The sequence below is a fragment of the Gasterosteus aculeatus genome, chromosome 7 (genome assembly GCF_964276395.1).
Source record: "Gasterosteus aculeatus chromosome 7, fGasAcu3.hap1.1, whole genome shotgun sequence".
Classification (NCBI taxonomy): Eukaryota; Metazoa; Chordata; class Actinopteri; order Perciformes; family Gasterosteidae; genus Gasterosteus; species Gasterosteus aculeatus.
Window position 1 is genome coordinate 17,527,930 of NC_135694.1, and position 25,636 is coordinate 17,553,565.

The 25,636-nt window shown below is 45.8% G+C and overlaps 1 protein-coding gene across 1 annotated transcript in view; it reads right to left on the minus strand.

The window, feature by feature from the left end:
• The window catches only part of med13a (mediator complex subunit 13a), a 63,121-nt gene extending 38,193 nt beyond the window's left edge, over positions 1-24,928 (minus strand). The window contains exons 1-3 of the mRNA XM_040181330.2: positions 24,264-24,928; positions 17,271-17,505; positions 8,397-8,565 (exon numbers count right to left, since the gene is read on the minus strand). Of these exons, the coding sequence (XP_040037264.1) occupies positions 8,397-8,565; positions 17,271-17,505; positions 24,264-24,329 (470 nt within the window). The 5' untranslated portion in view covers positions 24,330-24,928. The remainder of the gene's footprint in view (positions 1-8,396; positions 8,566-17,270; positions 17,506-24,263) is intronic.
• Between the last annotated feature and the right edge of the window lie 708 nt (positions 24,929-25,636).

Here is a 25,636-nt window from a genome sequence, read left to right on the forward strand (position 1 = left end):
TGCAGGATGGGGTAAAAGCTCCTGTCCAAGTAAAACTACAGGTACAAGTTCCAATTCATTATATGCTATAAATCCATTCACACTCAATTCTACTGCCAGGAAATAGCCAACTAGAGTGGCATTTTGATACTTTTTGTGGCACAGTTCTAAAACAGGTTGTGTTCTTGGTCATCAAATACAATACTGTTGTTTTTGTGCTGTTGCTTCGCAGTGAATTATTTTTACTTTCTGACATTCTTATCAAATGAACATGCCATGATCACTTAAAGGCATTGAGGCAGTATTTCATTGCTTGATAACTTGTTTTAAGTTATCAGATAAACGCATGCTCACAGACAGACAGACAGACACACGCGCACACGCACACACGCACACACACACACACACACACACACACACACACACACACACACACACACACACACACACACACACACACACACACACACACACACACACACACACACACACACACAGGGCTCCACAGAGAATAGGAAACTCAATTTAAGTTGAATAAAAGGGCAATTGACAGCCAAAAGGACAGTGTGTGAACGATATGAAGACGGAGACGGCAAAAACATGAAGGAAGTTGCACAGCTGTAACATTCCACATGGGTTTGTTGGGCTTGGCCGGCGGCGCTTTAATAACTGGGCTTCCGTTATGCTGGTGTACACTTCCTCAGCACAACAACAACAAGTGTCCCGACTGCTGCTGGGAGGAGTCCCCCCCTCCATCTATGACCGCTTTCCCTTTCTGGACACAGAAAATCACATCTGGCCTGTCGTGCACATGAATATCTGTGATTTTGTTTTACAAGAAAACATGTTTTTGTGGTTCTGCGCCGCTGCAGTGACACGGCTTGATAACTGACGAGAGCTCCGCTTGTGGCACAAAATGATCAATGTTTCTGGAAAAACAACAACAATCAGCCAGTGCACGTGAACTTGTTATGGAGGTAAAACGCGCAAACAGAAACCAGTGTTAGTTACCAAATGATTTCTTGGAAGGAGCAAGGAAGCAGTGGAATTATGGAGTTACTGTTATTGCTTAGATGGCGAAACGGGCCGTGGTTCATTTGCCACTTGATTAAAAATCAGGAAAGAAAAAAGAAAAAAAGGCACCCTCCGATGTGGTGGACAAATAATGTGTGACAAATAAATCAAGCACGGAGCTACAGAAGAGCAAACGAGAGAACGAAGGTGGTAAACAGCATTGAATTCGATGTCCAGGTTGAAAACATTTTCTCTCCGACCACCTGAGTAAACAACAACACTGTCTGCCTCTGAAGTAACACGAGCACGCGGCGGCGGCGCCCCCCCACCCGCCCGCCACGGCTCCAGCACGCGACTCACACAGGAGACTGAAGACTAAACCCAAACTCTTAAGGCCAGCACATTCACTTACGCACACTGAGCTCTATTACTTAGAATCGATTTCCCTCCACCACAAACGGAGAAAGGGTGAATCTCTTTATAAACATCAGATTAACGATGGAGAGTGAAATCGAAAGAGATTGAACGACGAGTGCATGGAAAGAGTAGAGATCCGGTATGTATGTATGTACGACACACACACACACACACACACACACACACACACACACACACACACACACACACACACACACACACACACACACACACACACACACACACACACACACACACACACACACACACACACACACACACACACACACACACACACAATCTTTCACTGTGTAGCATCCAATAAAACAATAAACAGTGAATAACCATTTTTATTGTAGGCTTCAGGAGCCTGTGACAGAGATGGCATTTTAAACTCTTTCTCAGACGTGGTCCCGTCAGGTCATCGTGCCCGTAGTGGTATTAAATTTGCAGTTGTAATAATAAAAGGTTCATTACCCACAGCCGCGACTAATTAGCGAGCCTCGTCCGCATTAAAGCTGGGCTTCTGCAGTTAAACCACAAAGACAGGCCTACTTTTGCCCCTCTTCTTTTAAATGAGCTGAAACGCTTTTGTTATGGCGTAGTTACTTTGATTTAAATATGGACCACCAGCTGTGACACAGAAGTGTAACTAAATGCCATGACTATATTTGGGAGTTTTCCAAACTGGATCCCAGAGAAACGAGAAACGGTTAATAGGGCGACATAATGTCTGTGTTTTTACTGAACAAATTAATTAACCTGCAGAAAGTCAAAAGAAAGACCAGAGGGGGAGAATGTGTGTAGCAACATTAGACTTCAACATCAGCTTAACAGTTCAAGGTAAGCAGAAACAAAAATGATTTTTGTTGTGAATGAATTGTTTTAACCCACCATATCTAAAGCTCAATTTCAGTTGTTGAATACGGCGTCTTGGGTGACGAACAGGATGTTGTTCGTGCTCCCTCGATGTTACTTTGATAACATGTGCTACAGTAATCGCACTGAAGTCACGCTGAGCATGACGCAGTATAGAAATGAGTGTTTGACCGCCACAGATTTAGAACCAAACAGCACATTCAGCAGAACAACAACAGGTGCCATTAATGAAGCTGGAAAACATGTGTGCGATGAGCTTGACTTGAAGGCCACAAAGATGGGTTTCAACGGGCTGCATGCTGAGATGCATTTTGGATCACTGCACTGACACTACATGATAGTCACTTTTTAGATACTACTTCAAATTAAAAAAAAAAAATGGAATCAATCTCGGTCAACTTTTATAAAACACAATTAATCTTACGGTAAAAATCAATCGAGCTCAGAGGGAGCATTGTTAGTGCTTTTGGCCAACGGCTGTGCGGTGTTGTCTTAAAAGATCGCCATTCACGGTTTACCAGTCGCTGTGGTAGGGATCCCGTAAATCTGTTAATACAATGCAGTCACCTTGTAGTGTACAGCAATGAGGTGAAAGGTCAAACACCACATGAGGGATTATCATTAAATGTGGCCATCTGTCTGAATCTCTGGATTAGACCGTACCACATCAATCCCAGTTACTTGGAAAAGGACAGAGAGGAAGGGGAGAGGAAGGGACGCCTGACGGAGTAACTATGACGACGTCTTCAGAATTCACTCTACCCCTACTCTCAGGTCAGGGGTCAACTTGGTGAGGAAACAGTCATTTTTAAAAAGAGCCGAGGTAGAGGAAAGAGCAGCGGCAGTTGTTGTGAATCACATGGCGCTGGCAGAGACGTCTGTACGACTCGAGTCGTCCAAGGTGTGGGAGCATTTCAGAATAAATGAACTAAAAAAGTGTGTCAATGCAAAATATGCAAAATCAACATGACATGAACCGGGAGCACCACGTTGTCCCGTTTTGAAGTGAGGAACGTAACGTGCCTCCGATAGCTTTTCTGCTGCTGTGTTTTACTCGTTATCAAGCTTGACAAGCCAGCTAACTGGGATTTCATCCCCACCCCAGTTGAGTCCCCTCTCTTCTTGACCTGAACTAAATAGCTCGAGTTAAATAACAGACTTAATCAAATACAAAATTTAAATGAAATGCCATCAGCAGTGACCATCTCTAGGTCCGCTGCGTGTGATCTAATGCCGGCGCATCTCTTTATTCGGTGTGTATCACTGTCCTTGCCCCTGTGTGCCAACAAAAGGCATGAGGTCTAAATACACAGAGCTTCATGCGCCGCTGTCACTCACCATTGCAAGGAAATCCATTTATTTCCTGCTCTAAAACCAAATATTTCAGTTCAGTTATATAAAAAGGATAATATCTTTTTTTAACGAATGCAGTCAAAAATAAATAATATGGGTTAGTTCAAATGGGGGCATAAGGTTAAAGTAAGTACATCCGCCGGGTAATTGGAAGGTCTTGGTAAGTTCAGTGATGCAAAAGACGCTGCTTTAGATCAAACCCTAATATCATAATTGGGCAGCAATTAAGAAACTGACCCACACCAATGATACAAAACACTGATAAGAGCCATATTTATCTTCTGGACAGGATCTCTACAGCAACATCATATATCCAGAGTGCTGGGTCACATGGGCCCACAGCCCAGTCTCCCTGCTGCTCAAGAGACTGATGGAGTATAAAGAACAATGGGGGGGGGGGGAGTGGTCCTGTGCATCTAATTAGGCCGTATCAATCTGCGTGCTTGCACACCACATGTTAGAGATGCAGCTTTGTGTTGCTGCATTTCTTGTGCTGCATGCCAACAACTCCAACAAAAAAGCTTGTGTGCCAGCTCCTCGACTGCCCTCCGCGTGGACCGGCTGGCCCGCCGGTTGTTGACGAGCGTGTTTGTGTGGCGGTCTCCCTGTGCGTTTGTGTTGTGCTGGGAGCAGGGAGGGGATAAATTTAGCGCTTTAGCCCCAGACTGGAGGCAGTGGCCCTTTATCCTGCACTGTCCTACTTAGCAGAGTGCTGCTGTCTGCTTCAGCCGGCCAGTGCACCAGGACTCACACACACACTCGCCTCCCACTATCGGGCCAAAACAATAGAATGTGCTCAGCGACACAACGCACGGCCCAGACAGCCACATCCGTTTATGCAGGCATATTTGGTTATTGTGCATTATAGGTCGCTCTTGTAATGTGAGCCACTGCACACTGAAAGCATCATGAACAAACCACGCTATTATGAAACGAGCCCCGTCAGACAGAAACGACTAAATGCACAGCCAGCTCCGCATATTCAAGTACAGTGGAGGAGTAATCCAACTCTCTTGATGTCAGCGCAGCGGGACCACTTCCGTGTCTTTTAAAACAGAGCGCATATCAAGCAGATAAAAAGGAAGCGTTTTCCCTTTCGTCCTGATCGAATTGAGAGATCAAAAAGAGGGTTGGATTCAACACTGCTCAGACTTTAGAGTACGCAGCCAATTAGGAGGAAGTTAACGCCTTTGTCTGCCTTAAGTTGACCAATAGAGCGTGGGCATCCAACTTCACCTTGGAAACACACAATCCCATGGTGCATTTCCCTGCTGCCATGACAACCAAGAGGAGCTCTGGCTTGCTCGTTCCCTGCCTCCCTCCCTTGTTCTCTCCCGCTCCCCACGTTTCCTGAAGCCTGTCTACCTAGCAGCACGAGGTTCACACAGAAACAACCACGCTGCACGACTTGGAGCCGCCTGTACTCCAGACAAAGAGAATTACTGTCAGCTCTAGTCAACACACACACTGCCACATTTGAAGTTCACACCAAAAAGAAAAGGCTGCAACCAATCTATGTGCATTGATCTCTTCTAACGCTCGGCCTCAAAAATCTGAGTCTCTGCAGAAATATTCCAGGTTCCTTATAACCAGAACTGGAGATAAGAGCTATTGGAGGCACCAATAGAGGTAATCGATCTCAAAGACTCTGTTAATTCAGCTTGCTGCCTGCTGCTAACCACACACATCAGGCTATGTTATGAACACGGTCAGCTGGCCACAGCCTCCACCAATTGGAGACTACGGATGCTGCAGAGATGAGAGGATGTCGCACTGCCAGAGAGGTAGCCAGTGTACTGTGAAGCACATGTGATTCGAGCAGCCCGGGTTACATGTGCACAATGGTGCATTCATGAAGAACTGGAAACAATTAGGGGGGGGGGGGGGGGGGGGGGCAAATAATGATTACTTTGATTGATCTGATTGCTCTTATTTAAGTTACTGTTATATTGTTAGGTCCAGAAAACTGGTAAGGTCGAAATGTTTTGGAGCCCACGGCGATGTCGTTAAATGTCTTGTTTTGTCGAGGCAACTGTCCATGACCAGGAAATATTTCATTGGATACAATCAAGATCAATCAATCAAGACTCTTGAAAGAAACCCTGCAAGATTTAATTGTGTAAGAATTTCAAGGTCACATTTGCGTTTAAAGGCTCTCGATTTTCCTCGCTCTTCGTCCATTTGTGACGGAGACAAAGAGGCAATTCTAAACGTTGCCTGATCTTCTCAATGAAAGGTGAACGCGGTGCTTCGAGGAGACGGATGACGGGATAGCAAACACCGTTAACTAATCTGATTAACGTGTGTTTCTGTGTTCAAGGGGGATGGAAATGGATCCAAGAATAACAGGAGTGAATGGATCTACAGTTAAGTAGTTTTCACTGGACAATACGAGTTGCAATTCCTTGGAAATGCTCTACTGCATTCCCTGTGGAATCAGCAAGTCTTTGAGACTAGTGCGTGTTGTGAGCACTGACATTAAAGTCTCCCTAAGGGGCGAACAATGAGCAAACTTTAGCATCTTTATTTTGACAAAATGCATGAGAAGGGAAGAGAAGCTCTGGATACAGACAGTGAGGGGTGAAGAGTGATTACTTAATTACAAATACCACTGCCAAACTTTAATAACACTACAGGAAATGCTTTACTGCCAGACCAGCTGGTCTGGGCACATTGGGGGCATTTAGAAAAAAAGAAAAAAAAATGTAAAAGAGCCCTTTTAAATTTCCGTCACAGTTCTGTGGTGCTTTGTTTGTTGAAATCCCAGCGTGGCTGAAGCACAGCGCAACACACCAAAGGGAGAAGAAAAACATCCCTGACGACAACTAAGATTCAGGGTGGTTGCACCACTATTTATAACCTGCTCAGTCTGCTCTGTAACAACAGGGGGGACGACGGGAAGGACGGAGGGAGAGAGAGGGGGAGAGAAGGAGAGAGAGAGAGAGAGAGAGAGACTGACAGAGTGGCCTGTGAATTCCGGTGCAGAGGAAACAACCATTGTTTTGTTCACTGTGATCAGTGGACTGCTTAAAGAGGCAAAATACGCCATGAATTAGCAGCTAGCTCTTCAGTATTATTTTGTTACAGTGTTTGTATATCATCCTGCCAGTTAAGTGGAAATCTATCACACTTCCACCGGATGGGTGAGAGTCATTGTTTACAAAGAGTCTGCATTAACAACTCTGATCTGCCACCTCTCATCGGGGCGATGGTAAAGACAAGTGGACCGCAGACTTCTGGCTATTTCTACCCTGCAAACAAACACACATGTGTTTACATGCACTCACACAGAACAAAGTTGCTGAAAGGCCCCCGCGGTCACCTGACTGACAAATCTGGCTACAACTCTAAACACAATAACACCCCCACACACACACTAGAGCTGGGAGAGAAGAGCTATTCAGACCCGCCTGTCATTCTAGATCCTCACAATCTAGAAGCTTCTTCATAAGACACAACCCTGCAGGTGCTACAAGCACAGTATATGTCCCATCTCACACCGCTATTCCATTTGTTCAAAACCAAAGGAAAACCTTGTTTGAGCCGCCAAACAATAGCAGGGTGTTAAATGTGGAGACATTTAACACCCTGCTGTAGGAGGTTAATAACTGCCACGGTCATTCTCTGCCCACTACCCCGCGTTTCCATCTCTTATCAATAAACCCAGGCACCAAGGGAAAAATCCAGCTCAGCTGATAGCCCAGAGGAAGTGTCAGTCGTGCATAGAGAGGAAGGACAGGAGACAGAGAGTGCTGGCACATAAGCACCTCATATCGCCGCTGTAACGTAGTGCACAATGCTGGGAAGTCCTGAGCTTTTTTTTTTTTAATGGTACATCAGTAATGTTGCACAGGTCTGCGTTTGCTTGCCTTGGGTACAGGAGAAGTGTCCAATTGCTCTTCACTCAAAAACAAGATACAAAGCGACCTGCAACTAAGTGAAGGCCCCCAAAATACAAACCCAGCAGACAGCAGTCTGCTTTGGGTATTAGACCAAGATCTGCGCTCCACCTCTAAAGCTATGTTTTTTAATTATCAATAAAAAAAAAAATAATTTATAATATTTTGGAGATTGAGAACTACTGTAGAGCAGCTGTGTCAAATGCACCAGTTTAACATTTTAACATTTCACTCAAAAATAGAACTGTTATGCTATTGATAAAAAAAAAACTAAATACTGATATGTTAATACTTTTTTGATAAATATTGTGTAATCAACCCGGGACCTCTTAAATCACGATTTTCTATGGTTATGGCTACAGACTCACTCTCCATCCTTACACTACAGTAAATAGATGAAACAAACTAATTATTAAATTAATTGGAGCAACAGAAGACCTCTTCTCCACTACAACCTTTTCAACAACAGCGACGTTGTTATTCTGGATTATTTTGTTTGCACTGTGCAGCTTAACGGGATCAAATAAAGACATTGGACTCATCCAATCATAGAATACCTGGATTAAGATCAGGGCAGAAACTATCGGATCAGGAACTCTTAAGCCGTTTAATATCTACCTATGTCCAGTGCATTCCTTCCCGAACACACATATCTCTATCAAGTGTGGGGAGATGGAACAGAACCCCTGAGCCGGGAAGCGTGAGTTCAATAGCCTCCACATAAAGTTGGTGAGCCCTGCGTGTGTTGGCACGCTGCTCAGCGACACCACATCACACGAGACATAACAGACAGAGAAGAACACCCATTCCCAAATGGCAAAGCACGGCCATGGAGGGACAACGTGGAGCACGTACCTTTTGTTGATGGGCTTCTCATCCTTCTCGTACGGCTTGACGAACCACTTGCCGATGCGAACGAAGCTGCGATTCATGAGGCAGCGCTCCAGCAGGTTGTGGATGGCTTTGAACAGCAGTGTGCGACACTCGTAGGAAAGTCCGTTCTCCCACAGCCCGTCGTCCTCGGCTGGACAAGAAGAGAGGGAGGAGAGCCAGAGAGAGAGAGAGAGACATAAAAATGTGAGGGGAGTGGAAGCTTTTAAGAGTTTTGGTGCTATTTTCACACACCTGTAAGAACTCTCCAGGGCCAACAACGTCATTCTTGAGAGCACAAAAACTGCACTGAATCAGCGATAATGGAGCATGATGCTGCTGGCTGTGGTAGAGGCGCAGCACAAAGCAGCCTCACACATCAGATGGCAGTCAGTAAATAGGGAGAACCAATGTTTACAAGATGTATGGAAGCACCAACTGTCGTATCAAACATATTGCCATATTACCCTTTATCCCCAAAATATGTTATTTTATCACTCAGCCATGCCTTGTTTACATTGAGAAAAATATATTAACTGACTTGTGAGTTAAAAATAAACAGCTACTCTGGCTAACAGCTACTCTATCTTTACATAGCGACTGCGTCTGAGCACAGTTTCACTGCGACAATGTCACTGACTAAGCACACTCACTGAATTCATGAGCCGTAGCTGTGAGCGATTATGTTACCAATCAAGGACACAGGTATCGCCAAATAGGGTTTTGTGCTTTCACCTGCGGGACAAATCAGTGAAGGAGAGTTGTGACATGTCCACCCTCTGGCAATCCCATTAGAATGACAAGCCAATTTCAACCAGCTGCTGGTTAACACTGGACACCTCGCTACAGAAAATGCATATTTCCTGGAATGCAAATCAATAAGCCACATCTGGAGTGACATCTGGGAATGGTATCACAAAAAACAGTACTCGGGTGTACTCGGGCGATGCAAATGCAAAGGGGAGGAAACAGGCCGCTGCTTGCTTTCAGGGGGTTGCCCCTGCACGCACAGAGTTTGAGCACTGGGGTACGAGCGTAATATTTCACAGTTCAGCAGTGCACCGTTTTTGTTTTGCAGTACAAGAGAATGTACACAGTACATTTTATATTTCTATTTTTGCTGTCAAAATCTGCATTCTCCAAAAGCCCAAAAACAGATATGTGGAAATGGACATGGAGATGCTTTTCTACACAAGCGTTGTGACTCGCCATGCTCATAAGAGAAGTGAAAACTAGGGGGGGGGGGTCGAGCCAACAGACAGAAAGTGTGTGACACTGTCAACTCCCGGGTTTCTGTTTCACACCTGCAAAGAGCTAAGAGTGTAACCAGACTGCGTTAGGCTCACAGGATTCTAATTATCTGGTCCATGCGAACCGGACCGTGACGCCATGCACACCGGACCCGTACCGCGCTCCTCTGGATAAACAAACCCATATCCCACTTGCTTTCCGAATCACATTTTGCGCTGGCCTGAACGCTGCTAATGTTAATGTCATTAACGGCCACTGCTCGCATCCCGCAGCACTTAAGCTCGGCAAACATCTCCCCGAGTGCGCCGTCTCTGTCGGAGCACAGACTAAATAAATACCGGGTGTGTGAGTGTGACCCACCCATCGTGTCGGCTTGGCAGGCACCGGGGAGGGCCGAGCCAGCCCAGAAGCAGGTCAATCGAAACCTATTCAATTATTAAGAGTTGTTGGCTTGCCGTCGTAACGCAAAAGGAAGGTATAAAAAGGTATTAGAATTTGGATGACTGCGTGGCGATCGTGAGCGGAAACTGCATTGATTTCTTCCCTTAATCAAAAGAGATACTGTGAACCCCGTGCCAGCCTTGCAGGTTCTGAGACGCGGGTTTGAGGAGATGCTGAGAGCTCTTGTGTTTTCCTGAGTTTGAGCCGACAAGACACTAATGCGACATGGATGCAACTGTGGGTGTTACACTAGCCTTCGAAGCAATACATGCAACTAAAAGGGAAAGCAACCTCAGGCTAGCAGCCAAGTAAACAGGGCTGCATGCCTGATAATATCGAGAGCAACAAACTAATTCCTCAGGTGCACGCACAAAGACAGATGTACACACACAAAATATGCACACACACACACACACACACACACACATGCATGCATGCATGCATTGTGGGATAAGATCAGGAACATAGAAAAACGGGCAGAGGCAGGAAGAAGGAAGGAAAACAGCAATTCCCCAACAATTCCTTGCAGCAACTGCAGAATAAATGTGTATCAGCGTCAGTATCCCTTCTAGTAAATGGAGATGTGATAGAGTAGGCACGCAATCAAGCACGTTTTTTCCCCTCCCCAAAAATGCTTTGAGTTACTGCTGGTCTGGCCATCCTGAGAGCAAGAGGGCAAGAAGTCAACAAGAAAGGAAAGCAGGACCACCACTGAGGCGCTGACAGATGATTAAGAGGAAGGACGGGGAGAAAAAAAATAAGACAAACTAGGATTTAAGTCAAACTGCCGGCTGAAGAGACAAATCAGTGTAACCGATCACGTTAAGACAAAAGAAAATGACAAACGCAACAGGGCTCATATCTATAGTAACAGAGACATCGACCCGGTTTGCCTTTTACAATTAAACCGTCACTCCCGCGTCAGTGCACGCTGGATGATGGCTTTCCTAGAAATCTCTCAACGCCTACTTCCACATCAAGTTCCATGGCTTTCCTCCGCCAAGACCACACCTGCCCCGCCCCCGCCCTCCCCTCCTCCTCCTCCTCCTCCTCCTCCGTCTCTCCCTCAAGAAGCTCTCAAACAGGCGTCTGGTTTACATCAAGTGCTCCTAACAACCTCTCGTACATCAAGCAGTCCTGCTGAAACACTCTCCTCTGCAGACAGACGGAGACAAACTTAGCGCTGCAGTCCACGTCTATGCGAGACCAATGGAAACATGATTGGTGATGCAACTTCCCAAACAAAACATCCTGGGCAGGCAAGAATCCCTGCTTCGGGACAGACCGGATTGGTGTTACGGTCAACTTCTTACTCCGAATTTAAAAATAAATAATAAATATAAATAATAATAAATAATAAATAAACAAACATGAAAAACATCAGCTTCTTATGAATGAATGGAAAAGCAAGTGAAGCACCAAAAGATTAAAGATAAATCAGCAGATTGCCATGAAAAGAGGGGGTTGTAATTTGTACAGTTGTGAGTCATCAGATGCCAGTCCTTAAAATACAAATGAGTAGCGCTGAACTGAACTATCCAATAAACACAACAGCACCAAATTCTCCATTGAAAAGTCTCTTCTTAACCGACTTTCTTGATTCATTGAATAAATCGTTTGAGCCAGATTTAAGTAATTTCATATCCGGATAACTATGTGTATGGCATTTTTTTAATTTGATGACAAAAGAGTCTAAATGTGGGATGCGGTGTGGGGGGGCGTTAAGATGAGTGGCCTCATTTGGACAAAGATTTATGAGCTCGGCTGATGGCTGGGACACTTTCATGTCGCTGCCTCCCGTGCCGCCGGCCTGGAGGAGCTGCCCTTTTGTTACAAAGACTCACGTCTACCTGCAGCAAGGGAAGTCATTGAGACACGAAAGAGCACAACACCTTTCCTCTGACATCCAGATCCAATCAGTGCTCGGCATTCACACACCCCGCACCCCACAGAAAAACACAACACACCTTGACATCACAAAATGGCATATGGGTGTTTGTTTCTAGGGTCCAAATAAACTAACAATGTTATAGAATTTTGTAATAAGCGACGGAAAAAAACACGTGACCCCCCCCCCCACCCTTGTTGCTTGTCTGGTGTATAAGCAATTAGAGCAGCAGTCGGTCATTAAACAGCAAGATTAATGCCTTGTGGTCGACTGAGCTCAGGGGATTCTACCAAGCCTGGCCAGAAGGTTTTCGCCTCTCCTACACTTTCTCCTTATCTGCAAAGAAAGAGAAACGAGAGAGAGAGAAGCACTCTGTAAAAGCTCCATTACTAATTAATGAATATTTCTCAAGCAAGAGAGGAAAAAGAGAGACGGATAGCGAGAGAGGAGAGGGAGACTGCACCCATGGGCCAGAGCTGCAGGCATGGCAGAGTCCCTGCACTGTGCCGGTCAATGGAGATCTATCAGAGCGAGTGGGGGAAGGAGATGGAGCTGGAGGAAGAGAGGAAAGCGGAGGGTGGTTCACAGGAAGGAGATTAGCCCTGGAAAATTGATCCCCAAGCACGAAAGCCATTGGCCTCCTGTACTTTTTCCCCCCTCAGGGTCGCCCCGGGTTTATCAGTTTGTCGCTCTCTGTGTCGCACAGTCAAGTCTGGAACCTTCTTTGAAGTTGAAGAGGTCTAACTTTATGTATTACTGATAGTGTAGAAAATAACAATGTGTCTCAGAGGAGAACTATAGGAAAAAAAACATGTCTTTGCCAAAAGCAGTGACTCCCCCCTTAGACGTATTTTAAGTTGGTTTGTAATTCGTTTAAGCCATAGCCAGGATTTCCCAGCACAGACAGTCAAAAGCACGACGCTTTCAAAATTCCCATTGACTCTATCGGGCTGTCCAAGTCAATAACATCTGGGAATTCTAAAGCGTGAGTGGCTTTTCTCCTCTCTGAATCGTTGCCTGCGGGCCTTCGTTGGGGACCTCCGCTGGGCTGCAGTGGGACAGTGGGCCTAACATCACTGTGGGACTAAATCTGTATCACACTCACTTTGGTGTGTCATCACTTCTGACACTATCCAAGAGAGCAGACATGCTCTTGCAGAGTCAGACAACCGCATAACTGATGCCATGACATTTTGCTGTACAAATATGAGCACACATTTTCACACGGTCAACATCATGTGTCAGTCATAAAGATTACCGCGATCTACAGGCATGTTATCAATATAGACAAGGAGGGGGGGGGGGCAAAGCAGATATGATTACTGACGGGGTTATGAAGACAAGCAAAGGAATAGCACAAAATATTTGTACATATTTTATGTATGGAATTTGAATACAACTGGTGGTGTCAAAGTCATAGCTGTTTAACAAGGATTCATACTTGAGTGTCTAAAAGATCAGCAGCAAACACAAGCACAAATAATTTTGTATGAACAAAAAAAAACGAAACACTCGCACGCCAGGAGGATCTGTTTCTAAATGCTTTTTGGTGCCGTTTCATCTGGCCTCCTGTATTGGCTATGAGAAGGCAGCAATAAGCAGATAATTGCGTGAAGAGCAGGAAACAGATCTCTTTCTTTTTCACCACAGACTCCCTTGATGAAAGATCCGGGAACGACCAGAGGTCCTTCCATAAGCACAGGCTGATGGCCAAGCCGCCGACTACTAATTTGAGTTCAGCCGGCTGCTTTGTCAAAAACAACATTGTTCTTATGAACCAGTTGTGATTCGTGCGTGTTCATTTTAGGGCCGCTCGTGTTTCACGTTAACGCGAGCATGATGACGGAGAGGCGTGTCCGTATCAGTCGCCCAATATTGAGAGCGGCTCAAGTAGTCAGCTCCTCACAGCAGACAGGGAAAAAGAATAGTCTGGCGGTTGTAAAAGCAGCGAAACCTTCAGCCGACGGATCCCTAGCAGACTACTGAAATATGCGCTTTGGAACTGGATACTCTGCCCTGAGATGCATTGCAGGGTTGTTTTTCTTTTGCCACCGAGGGGAGCGCTAAAACAAGAAGTGAAAAGAAAAACTTATGAATTCGTCAAAGCTAGGAAAAAAAAGATTTTGCACACCCGTTAAAAATCCAAAACAATTGTCAGAAGATCTTTGTGCAAAACAAGCTCACAGAGGGCTGTTTAATTAGGCTTATCCTCCCTCCATCACTCGGTGAACCCTAAACAAAGTGCTCATCAACTGGTGGAGGAGACAGACAATTAAAATGCAGTCCTCTACTTCCATCCCCCCACCAGCCCTCTGTCAGTCGTCCTCTAGAGATCCAACCCGAAGATGAATGGATGTGTGAGCTCTAGGGACCGCGGTGGAGATGGCTTTCTGATAACCTGGGCTGGACAGCAGATGACCGTCTCTTCCTCTCAACCTTCCCGTAAGCAACTAATAAGCCCTGCCTCGCTGCTCGGGGAGCGCTATATGCATGGAGAGATGTTTCACTGACAACACCAAAACAGACATTGGCCAAAATCTCTTAGCTCTGTGTTGTGAGAGTCTTTCCCCTTACACTTCATTAGAAAGGTAAACAAAGGCTGCAACATGCAGCCCATCACTCTTCATTCACATGCTGCGGAGTGAAGAGTGAACTAGGAAAGAGCCAAGAGTGAAAACATGGTACCAGAACATCAGCGGCGCTGGTCTCAGTGGGACTCGTACGGGAAGTGAAGCTATGGGGGAGGGGGGGGCAGAGACCAGGTCAGACGAGTAAGAAATGTACGATAGAGCAAAAAGCCTCACAGACAGACCCCCATTCCTCATGAGGGGAGCTGACGAAGAGAACGTTGCATTTGCATGAGAATCCGTGCCTGTCCTCAACCGGTGGGAGGGGAAAGCGGAGGGGGGGGCGTTGGTGGGCAAGCAATTCAGCAGCTCACTTGTTGGGAATCATTTCCGTGCATGGCCAGGGGAAGATTAGAATTGGTTTTACTCACGTGTTAGCGCGAGCAAGGCGTGTTGTGCCACAGTGAATCGCGGGGGAGAGGGGGGGCGCTTGGTGGTTACCCTCACCCTCCCTTCAATAGTGATTAAGCGTCAGACATTAAAAGATCCCTCAAGTTTTTCCGCCCTTCGCTACGCTCATCTCTGCAGCTCACTCCTTCTCCCCTCATCTCCCTGGAGAGAAGGGATTACTGGCACGCTGGTATACAGAAATGGCACTTGCTCAAAATTAAAAGACTTTCACAGGCCGCTAATCTAATGAGGGTGGAAGGGGGTGGGGGAGGGGGGGGGGGGGGTGAGTAAGCGTCATTTCGGCTTGTCGAAATGAAAAGAAAAGAGCGGATTTCCATGTTTACTGCCAACATTGCCGTAAGACTAAAAAGAGGCTGAAAATGCAAAAGGAAAAAGCGGTTTTTATCCGCAGCTAGACTCGGACAAAAGACAAGAAAAAAAGAAAGACATTGAACTAGTGGAAAATACAGTGTGCGTTGACATTTCAGTGGAGCGTCATTGTCTGCATGGAAAACACTCGCTGGTATACAAATGCAATGAACTGACTGATTGAACTCCAGCCACACGCACGCACACACACACAGGTCTCCGGGCACGCCGTCCAGGACAGTCTTGATCAGCGGCTGCAGGGCAGAGGTTTGAGGAGAAAAAGACCGACAAAGCTACACAGCTGCTACAGGAGGGGGTAAAGGCGGAAGAAGTAGGAATTAGATGCCTTGCACTAGAGAGAAGGGAGCCGCAGCTTCCAAAACAGGAAACAAGGAGAACACCGCTCATCTGGGAATCATTCGCACAGAGACGCCGTCGAGTCAGGCTGCACAACACTGGACAAAACCTGGGGAGTGGGGAATGTGAGAAGCCTCATCAGGGGCCGGGGTTGCACGTATCTGTGACTGTCCACGTCACTCTCGAGAAGAACAGATGTGCTCTGAATGTGGTGTTTTAATAGAAATTCAAAGCGCACCACATCAAGACCTGCCAAAACATGATTCACGATGTTGTTTAAAAATTAGCCAGAAGGAAAAATGCAGCCACGGTTTTCTAGTCAATATTCAATTTCTATCTCCTGACATGCAAACAATATCATGTTTAATCTCCCCAAAGCCAGCCTAAGAACACAGCAGGGACTCCCCGCAATGTCCAAATATAGATTCTCCATACCACCCTCTCCAGCTTGAAATGTAGCACACTCTATTAGCGGGCCTGAGCCAGATGCTTCAGGTAATCACCCGGACCCGTTAGGGCTGAATGAGCAGGCGATCTTAGCCTTCGGTTCCCATTTGGAGTCCACTTCAAGCGGTTGGGGTGGGGGGGGGTCACATTCAGGCTGTGGGAGGCAGGCTGTGCTCAGCTCAGACTCCAAAGTTCAATTTACATGGCAAGATAGCCCTTTCCCATCTTCCACCATTAAACAGGACTGTTACTGAGGAGGGGAAGAGAAGAAAGTGTCGGGGGGGGGGGGGGGGGCATTTTGCCACATTTCTAGATGGCTGTATGCATGCTGGCTGTTCTACATGGTCAGAGTAAAACACAGGGTGTATGCTAACAAACTGGAACACAAATGATGAGGCAGTGTGAGCGAGTCACCCTACAGGTGATTGCACTGCCTGCCTGGCTGGCTGGCTGGGTAGCTCATCAGTCAGAGGACTGTGTGGGTATTGGTAGGGGGTTATCAAATTTCACAGGTTTGAACACTTCCCTTCTGGGGTACAAGGTGCCTCCCCTGTGCCTACCTGACAATCAAGCAGCAAAATCTGTATCTTTTCATTGTATGACCAATAAGGAATCTTGACGGGGAGATCGATGTTCAAGTGCTTCTCTCACAAAAGTCCTCCACTTTCCATCTTCTTTTCTTATATTTTACAGCCATCATTCTTTTAGCTTTATAACCTTGAATAGATCTGACAAAAGATGCAACTGTAGGGGAGTTGATTTTTGTATTGATGGATTTTTCCTTTCTTGCCAGAGCAGAAAGTCAAATAGAGAAGAGCAGTCCTCTCTCGCTCTCTTTTAATCCTCCGCTTTGTCAAAACAACTGCACAAGCTTTCTTGGCGGGCCAAATGAGCTACTCCTTCACCAGGAGAACCACCTCTGTGTCTAGCTCTCCCTGTTCCCTTGAAGTCAGTCCCTGAATCCTTACCTCCGGCCTCTGACCCCCACTTGGCAACTTAGAACCAACGTAACTGCACAGCTTACTAAGAGATGCATCTTTCCTTACCAAATGACATGCCCTCAATGTGTATACGCAAAGAGTCCCCCACCTGCAAGCTCGTGGTGGATGAGGTCGGCGAAGTTGGGGTCGTCCCCCCACCAGAACAGCCAAAGCTCCCTCCGCCCCGGCCGCTGACTGCGCCGCCATACGCTTAGCACGTCGGCCTTCAGGCAACGGCTGAAGCTGCATAGGATGGGGTCCTCCTCGGTCACTGGGAAGAGGATGGGCGCAGAGGTGGGACCCTGCCACACAAACCTCTTCCATTTGATCCCTGTTAAGTCAGCCTGCAAGGCGGGGGAGGGGGAGAGAGAGGGGAGAGAAAGACCGTTAGTCGCTGCTTCAGGATCCACTCAGCACCTCTGGGGAAACGTGCGCCGAGGCAAGCGCAAAGAGGAGGAATTAATCTTCCTTTATGGGGCAGTTCGCCCACAGACTACTTCTGACAATAAGACATCTGGGATGTCAAAACTAGGGGGAGAAGAACAGAGCGGGAGGGAAAGACTGAAGGATAAAGTAAAATGACAAAAACACTGCTCCATTGTTTGTTGCTGTAAAAAAAAAAGAAGAAAAAAAGAGAAGAGACATTGCCCTCCAAATTGGGATGTTTGTTTGTGCAAAGACTGTATGTACTTGTGCCTCGGGTGCTTTCAATGTCACCACATACAACTAACACAAATAGCAAAGAACTGATGCTGGTAAATGTGGTCTCTCCACCTTAATCCTCATTATTGGTGAGTGCTGGTGGGGTGCTTTGCCTTTCTATAAACGCTGTCTGGCTTTTAGAGCGAGAACAATACACTCTGAAAAAAAAGCCTCATTGGCGGTAAATCACTGGTGGGGGTTATTAAGTGTTAAAGCAGGAACATTACGCTTCACTGCTGGCTAGCACTGCTAATCATCCAAACACCGACAGACAACTGCTACGTGTAGAAACACACGCACACAATGCCGTGAGCAAACTTCCCGACTTCCGCTGGCAATCTTGGTCCTCCATCTATCTCTGTAGACCTTTCACGTAAGCTGCGCGGACATGGGCTGTTCATTTTCATGCCGTTAAGTCCCATCCCGTTCAGGCTGAGTTGGCAAACTCGCCCTCTGTATATTCAACCAATTAATCCATTACAATTCAGGGGGATATCTTAACTCGAGTGCAGAGGCGCTGAGCCTGAACAAGTGATTACCCGTGGTTGTGGCAATGCGGTGGTGTTTCGGCTGGCTACGGATAAGCAGGGAGATTTGTGGTGTTAGTTGTGACGGTGGTTGTGTGGGTTTGGGGGGGGCAGGCTGGCCACTGTCAAAACAGAGCACTGTGTGGAGTCAGCTGCATCACAACAACAACAACAACAGGCTGGTAAGCAAACAAAATGTAGTATGCATGCACACGCAACCACACGTAATGCTAGAATAGTTTTGACTTTGTGACTTCTGGACATTTCCAAGTGGCACCACGGCGCAGTCTACAGGCAAGTCAGCTTACCTACGAACTCAATGGAATAATTCAAGAGCAAGCATGTAAAAGCTCGAGGAGTCATCATAACTTCTAATACATGTTGAAACGGATTTGATCAAAGCAATTCCTCAGGGCTATTTACATTAACCCGGAAAAGCGGTAGTTCTTCCGGCATGCAGCACCTTCATTTGAGGCAGTGACGTATTGCCATGCGAGGAGGAACTACAGGCGGCTATCCCAGCGTGGATTGGCGATCGCCTCCTCATATTCGCCCACATTTATTTAAACAAGGGAATATGGCCCAAGAGAGGCAGAGGTCGAGGCTACATTAGCCGTGCATTAGGGCCTCGGCGGGAACCTTTTGGGTGTCAGAAGGTCAGAGCAAAGCATCCTGGTACTTGTAGGCACTGCCGCCACGGCTCCCGCGAGCAGAAGAACTCTGCTTTATAGATCAACATAGCAAAGTTACTGAAGCTGTTACAATTGGCCAACCGCAAATTGCCTTTGAAACGCAGCATTTGGACAGATGCGTGTGAAAACCATCCTAAACTCTGATTAACACTCGCTGAGGAATGGAAGAGCTGCTTCACACACCGAGGACAGGCTCGGCCTGTGTGCAAAGACGGAGCTGCAGCAGTTAGGCTGTTCCTTCCTGCTGGCGTGTGAGGTGTGAGAAGCAGTAAAGTACACCTGCACTGCAAGGCAACATCTGTGCACAAAGCGAGGCTGGGGATGGCGGTTAACTGTGAGAACAGACCGTGAACAGTGCAGATGTGAACACCCCCCCCCCCCCCAATCATCTTACCATCCTCCAAAAGGTGAGGGCTGTGGCATCATGTACATGGCTGCAGATTTTACTACGCGCCTCTCCATGTAAATCATTTTGGGATCCCTCTTTGACATTACTATGTATTTGCACCAACTTTTAAGTCGCTTCCAACTGCCTGTTCTTTCCTGTTGTATCATCATAATTTATCTCAGACCGAATACAATTTCAGTACAGTAATTAAGCAGTTACAATCTGGTGTGAAACAATTACTAGAGTCAGTCAAATCAACATTAGCCCAACTGATGACAACAGCAGTCAACTGAGTGTGTTATTTAGAAGCAAGGATAGAGGGAAAAGACAGTGACACACAACCTACTCTATGTACAAGTGAACTAGAGACGGTTTAGTAGTTTCAAAATGGCATGCAGAGAACACGAGCATGTTGTTGAGGAACGCTGTGTACCCGTATCCACTGACCACATCCTGTGGACACTTTGACCGGCCTCCTTTCTGATATTTAGCGGTTTCAGTAAGTCGCAGCTGGAATATTGATTAATGCTGCCGCCGCTGATGTGCGGGTAGAATGCCACAGTCTGCGGGACCGAGAAGAGCATAAACGAGACAATTTTCTTAAAACTCAGTTCTGTTCATCACCTTATTTGAGACCGTTTCTGCCACCATCGGAATGTGCCAGGTAGGCAGTTGTATATATTATGAATATTTTCTTTAGAATATGTGGCACAATTCTAAACTTCACTACAGCAAATGTGTTATAGAAGTGCATTACTGTCAAAAGGAAAACTTAAAAAGTTAATGACTTATTGAACGTCCTGTAAAAAGCTTTGTGTCTGAATTGAAATCTAAATTAGATAACGAGATTATCATTACTAAAATCATCACATCTACTTCAACTGCTTATCATAATTTCTCTGAAATAACGATTACTGAGGGGTGCACAAAGGAAATGTCTAAGAAACAGTTCAATCAAGTTTTCTTTTTAGAGGCTTCAGTGTTGAAATGTCTGCAATAATACTGGATTTCAGTGTAGAAAAAAACGCGGCGCTGCAAACGCTTGCTACAATGCATGGACAATTTATGCGATACATGATGTTGCTCAGCTGCAGTGTGGAGCTGAAAAGTGCTCACTGACCTTCAGAGCGCGCTTTTCTCTTCTGCGCTGCTAGGATGCTCGAGAGCTAAAAAAAGGCCATCGAGTTTTGCCTCACAATCCCAGTGAGATGCTTGGCTCAATACTGTGTGGATGTGGTGAGAAACTGAAACGCTGTGAAGTTCAAAAGTGACAACACGGACGTTTGTGTGGTTTTGGTCAGTTGGTAGTGTCGCCACGTATACAGTATACAGTATGACCGCATGTCTGAGGGTACGGAGAGTACTCGGAAACATCTCTAAAGCTTGATGAGTTTATAATTAATTGCTGTTATTAATTCAACTGGAATCTCTTCCAATAAAACAGGTCTCTCTACCGGTTTACACAGGAAATAAGCCAAGTATTTGCACTGCTGATTCACAGCGGATGTAACTAAGGAGGACGACTGACAATGTGTCTATGTAATCCATGATTCCACAAACAGAATGAAACCAAACGGCCCTCGTTAAGCGACTAAACATTTATTGTTGTGTTTGCACATTAACTGGAGCCACAGATGATTTGTGAAGGTTTGTGCTGCATCGCTTTCTGGGTTTGAGACAAAACAAAGCTGTTAAAGCCTTTAAATACACATTTAGATGTCTTTCAAGAGACCTCTTCATAAACGCGCCACCTCTCTGGCTTATATGGCAAGTTTTTTTCTCAATGAATTAAACTGCCGTTAAACTGCATTCTCATAGCCTTCCAAAAAGTCATAAAGAGTTATGGTGGAGAAAGTCACTGCTGGCAGCTTTGTCCGCCTGTCCAGTGATTGTGGATAAAACAGACAAGAAATTAAAGAAATTCTACCCTGAGATATTCCTCAGCCTGCAGAGCCTCTCTCTCAACAACCAGACCTGTCGGTACTCCACTTCTCATCAACAGTCTCCACAAGCCAGACTCCTCCATCAAGGATAAATGTGCCTCCAGCAGTTGTTTGGTTTGTCCTTTTCACATAAATGAGTGGCAGCCTTTGTGCAAGAAGAGAGGGTGCCGCGGATAACGTCCAAGCTCCAGGCTTTGTGCACAAGTGATCCTCAAACACATGATTCCCATCGAGGAAACTCTAAGTTTTGCCACTTGCCCGCATCTTAGCAAATATTTCCATATGTCAGCAACTGCTCAGAAGTTGTATCTTTCATATTCAAAAATCCAAAAACAACACTGCTGCATTGGGAGTGAATCTCGGGTTTAAAAACGCTGGATACAGGTTGGGAGTGCTCCTTCCTTGGACGTTGCACAAACTTAAGAGGGAGGGAGGGGGCAGGGGGGGGTTACGACCCCTGATTTTGACAGCTGCTCACCTTCTCTCTGGCCACTTATGGTTCTGGCTCTCAGTAGGGAGCGCCGTGTTCAGACAGCTGCCTTCCTGCCATTCACTATATGACACAAGCAACAGGTGAAGCGCCTCAAATCATGGTGCAGATGCTCCTCTCCTACCAAGTACCCTCTTCCTCCCTTTCAACCATGACACTGAGCAAACATTAAACTAAACGAGTGTGGGTGTTTGGTTTGGGTTGAAGAGGGTCCTATTTAAATGTGAACTGAGGTCTTCTTAATATAAGGAATGCCACATACAATGCAATCGCCAAACAGATCGTTGTTGCCGAGTGCTTTTTAATCTGAGAAGCTAAGGGGCTAAAATACATGGAAGCTCAAACCACAAATGTCAGCTCCATAAATCCACAATCAATCCGTAACAGACTAAACTGTAATTCCCACAGAAAGTTAATTCACATAACTTGAAATACAAAAATAAAATAAAAATGCAACAAGTAAGATCACACTCGAGAGAAGACTATCCACTGAAAACGAAAAGGGAGAAAAGTCCCACAATGTATTTGCATTCTTTCGCCATAAAACCACAGAGTGGAGTCTGTTCAGTGAGTGAGTCATAACAGCAGTGGTGTTATGCTTAGTCTCAGTGTGCAGGAAAATGTCAGCTAGGAAGGCAGAGACCCACAACTACCAGCCTCCACCTCTGCTGTCCACTGTGGCCAACGCTGCCTTCAAGTGCTGTCGTAAACATTGTAATTACAACTTCAGCACACACAATAGACCCGACTAAGTAGTATTGGGAGAGGGGGGGATTTTTCTGCAATAAAATGTTACCTGTTCGGTGGCCGGGGGGCCAATTTATGGCATGAGTGGAGTAGTATTCCACTGTGTTGTTATTGTACTCCATTCTATGTCAACATTACTGATTACTGCTTTTGTACTCTCCCTGCTCACTTGACTATTAACAACTTGTTTCTTTGCACACACGTGAAATCAAATCAATGTACTTTGTGGTCTTTCGCTTCTTGCGCCGTACCTCTAAAGTGGTATTGTGTCATTCAATCTTGAACGTGGGTGACATTTTAGCCTTTGACAGAACACATCTCCTATCTCAGAAGCAGGATGTCCACAGGAGCTGGAGCAGGTATGCATTTACTGTACTCTCCTTAGCGAACTTACAAGTCAACGTGTGGTTAAGCCGCCTAACAAGCGTATTAACTGCCACAACAAACGCATTCCAGCCATGTTCTCGGCTGTAGAGCCAGAACAAGAGCTGTGCACACAAACAACACCTATCCACATGCTGCTGGGGGGGGGGGGGGGGGGGGGGCTGTGGACCACACAGTGGATGCTCACTGCACTACTTATCTCTCCAGTGGTAAGGTTAGTGTCAACATATGATGACAAGCGAGTGAGACCCCATCGCCATCTAAAGAGTCGCACACAGCGTATCTTAAATAAATAGTTACCCAGATGTTTGCAATGCCCCGGAATGCATGCCAGGGATTATATCATCGGCCTGGGGGGGGGAGGGGGGGACGTGTTACAGCAAATAAAGTCCAAGGAGATTGAGCCCAAACTGACGTGCAGATATGATGAGATATTACATAAATCATTAACGTTTGCGAACCAATGCCGTTGCCTCAAAAGATGTTGTTGCACGGTGGTTGCAACAACAACAACAACAACACAGATGTTTCTGGGCAAAGCGTGCGGGGCGTGCTTTCATCGACACGGTGTGCGGACTTAGGCATGGACATTTGTCCCTCTAGGAGTTGACAGGGTTGCGCCAAAAATAACAACAACAACACAGAATTTCCCTGCTAAATTGGTGCTCGGCGTTTCTCTTATTGTCAGCGACAGAACTTCCCGCTGCAAGATGAAGTTGTAAGGGTCACCACCTGATTCAAAACACAGTGGAGACGTAATGAGAACGAGAAGGAAAGTTAACAATAAACACGGTGTCGAGGCAAGAGGGAGAAAGTGCTCCAACAACCAACTGGCCGAGACACAGAGTCGTGCTTTTGGCAGCGAGATGCAAAGCGTTTATTTCCGTGACACGCGACATGTTGATGTTTTTATCCGGAGAAATGTTAGTAAACTAAGCTCAACAAGCCCGGTGGCGTTCACCCGGGATGTTTGGGTTTTTACAAACCGAAACAGTGGAAATGAAGCAGGAAGAGAAGACGGGGACAGACAGGCCGTTACGAGCAGTTTAAGTGACAAAGTGTTAACAGGAGCGAACTGGGATGCCTTGTTGCCCTGAAATGATGTCAGATCGACAGGGCCGTAAGCCTAGCTAAGCTCCTATCAACTGATGCCCGTGTGGCTAACGTTAGCTTAGCCCCCGTTCAGCTAGTTAAAAATGGCTGCTTTCCTTTAGTTTTAAATCTCTTACCAGACAGAATAGATTGGAATGGCAATCCTCCAAGCTGGCCCCGTTTGGTACATAACAAGAACTCATCCTTCTTCAGTGCGAGATCCAACTCTCCATCATTTCACTTCCCAGGAAATAGAGAACAAATCGGCGAATGTTGTGTCTTCGGAGATGTTCAGTCGAAATCAACGAGAAATATTTTTTGGAACATTTGGCTGGAGGATAGTTAATTCAACAACCTTTCCGATTGCAGTTCCCCCCCCGCCGCCTGAGCTAAAAGCGCGTAAAAGAGACTGTGTGGGCTTCACGGCGACATCTCAAAAGCACACAGTAAAAGCTAATTAAAGGCAGCGGAAAATGTTCATAAAACAAAAAGAAAAGGAGAGCAAAGAAGCAACTTCCCCCCCGCCCCCCTCCCCCTTAGCCCTAAAACGGTCTCTGCTTAAAAAAATAAAGACGTCCTGTCTTACTCCTCCATCGCAAAAATGAGTCTAAAAAACAAATACATCCCGGAAAAAACTCTTGAAATGTGACATCGGTCTTTATTTAGGCAATAATTTCGGTCATAATTTCTGCCTCGGTTCCTGTTGGTTTCCATTTGAATTCATGGATTCCTTTCTTTAATGGCGGCCACAGGGACAACTCTGCCTTCCACAGCCTATTGGCTCGTTCGTGGTCAAAGCTTCGTCAAGCTGACTGACGACAGACACACACACGTCACAAAATAGCCAACATTTCCGGAAAAGTAAAGGTATGGCATTATTTGTAATGTAATATTGTGACTAATGCTGTAATAATTATTGTGGAAAACCTGGATTTGTTAAATATGTGGAATTACTAAATACCATTTTTCATTTTATTTCACCACTTTGTGTGATAGAAAGTCGCTGCTATGCGCAAACAACGGTGATTGTTTTGTTTTGAAAGTCCGAAGAGCAGGTTCCGTGTTTTGGTACGACGGCCTTAACACTGTCGTGGTCATGAGGGCTGTAATAACACAAGACTGATAGGTATTGCCGCGAGGCCAGCGCAAGTGGCGCTACTGAGCAACAGATTTTGTTACCGATGATCAAACTACATAAACTTCCTCACTAACATAGTGCACCACCTAGCGTATGTGATGTTGCACTTGTAATTGAAATGTGCAGCCATAAGACATCGATGCGCCTTTTGTTATGTTTAATTTCGATCAAATACATTCCGTGGATCCTAATCCCACCGACTGGCTTGCGTCGGTCTGAAATATTGGCATGAATCCTTATTTACCTGAAGAAAAAAAGCAACCGTTATTCACAGCAAAAATGTATCCAAGCTCTGACAAAAATATCTATTCATTTTTTATTCCCACTGTCATGGACCCTTTAGCAGCATGGATGGTTGTCTTCAAATTTCTG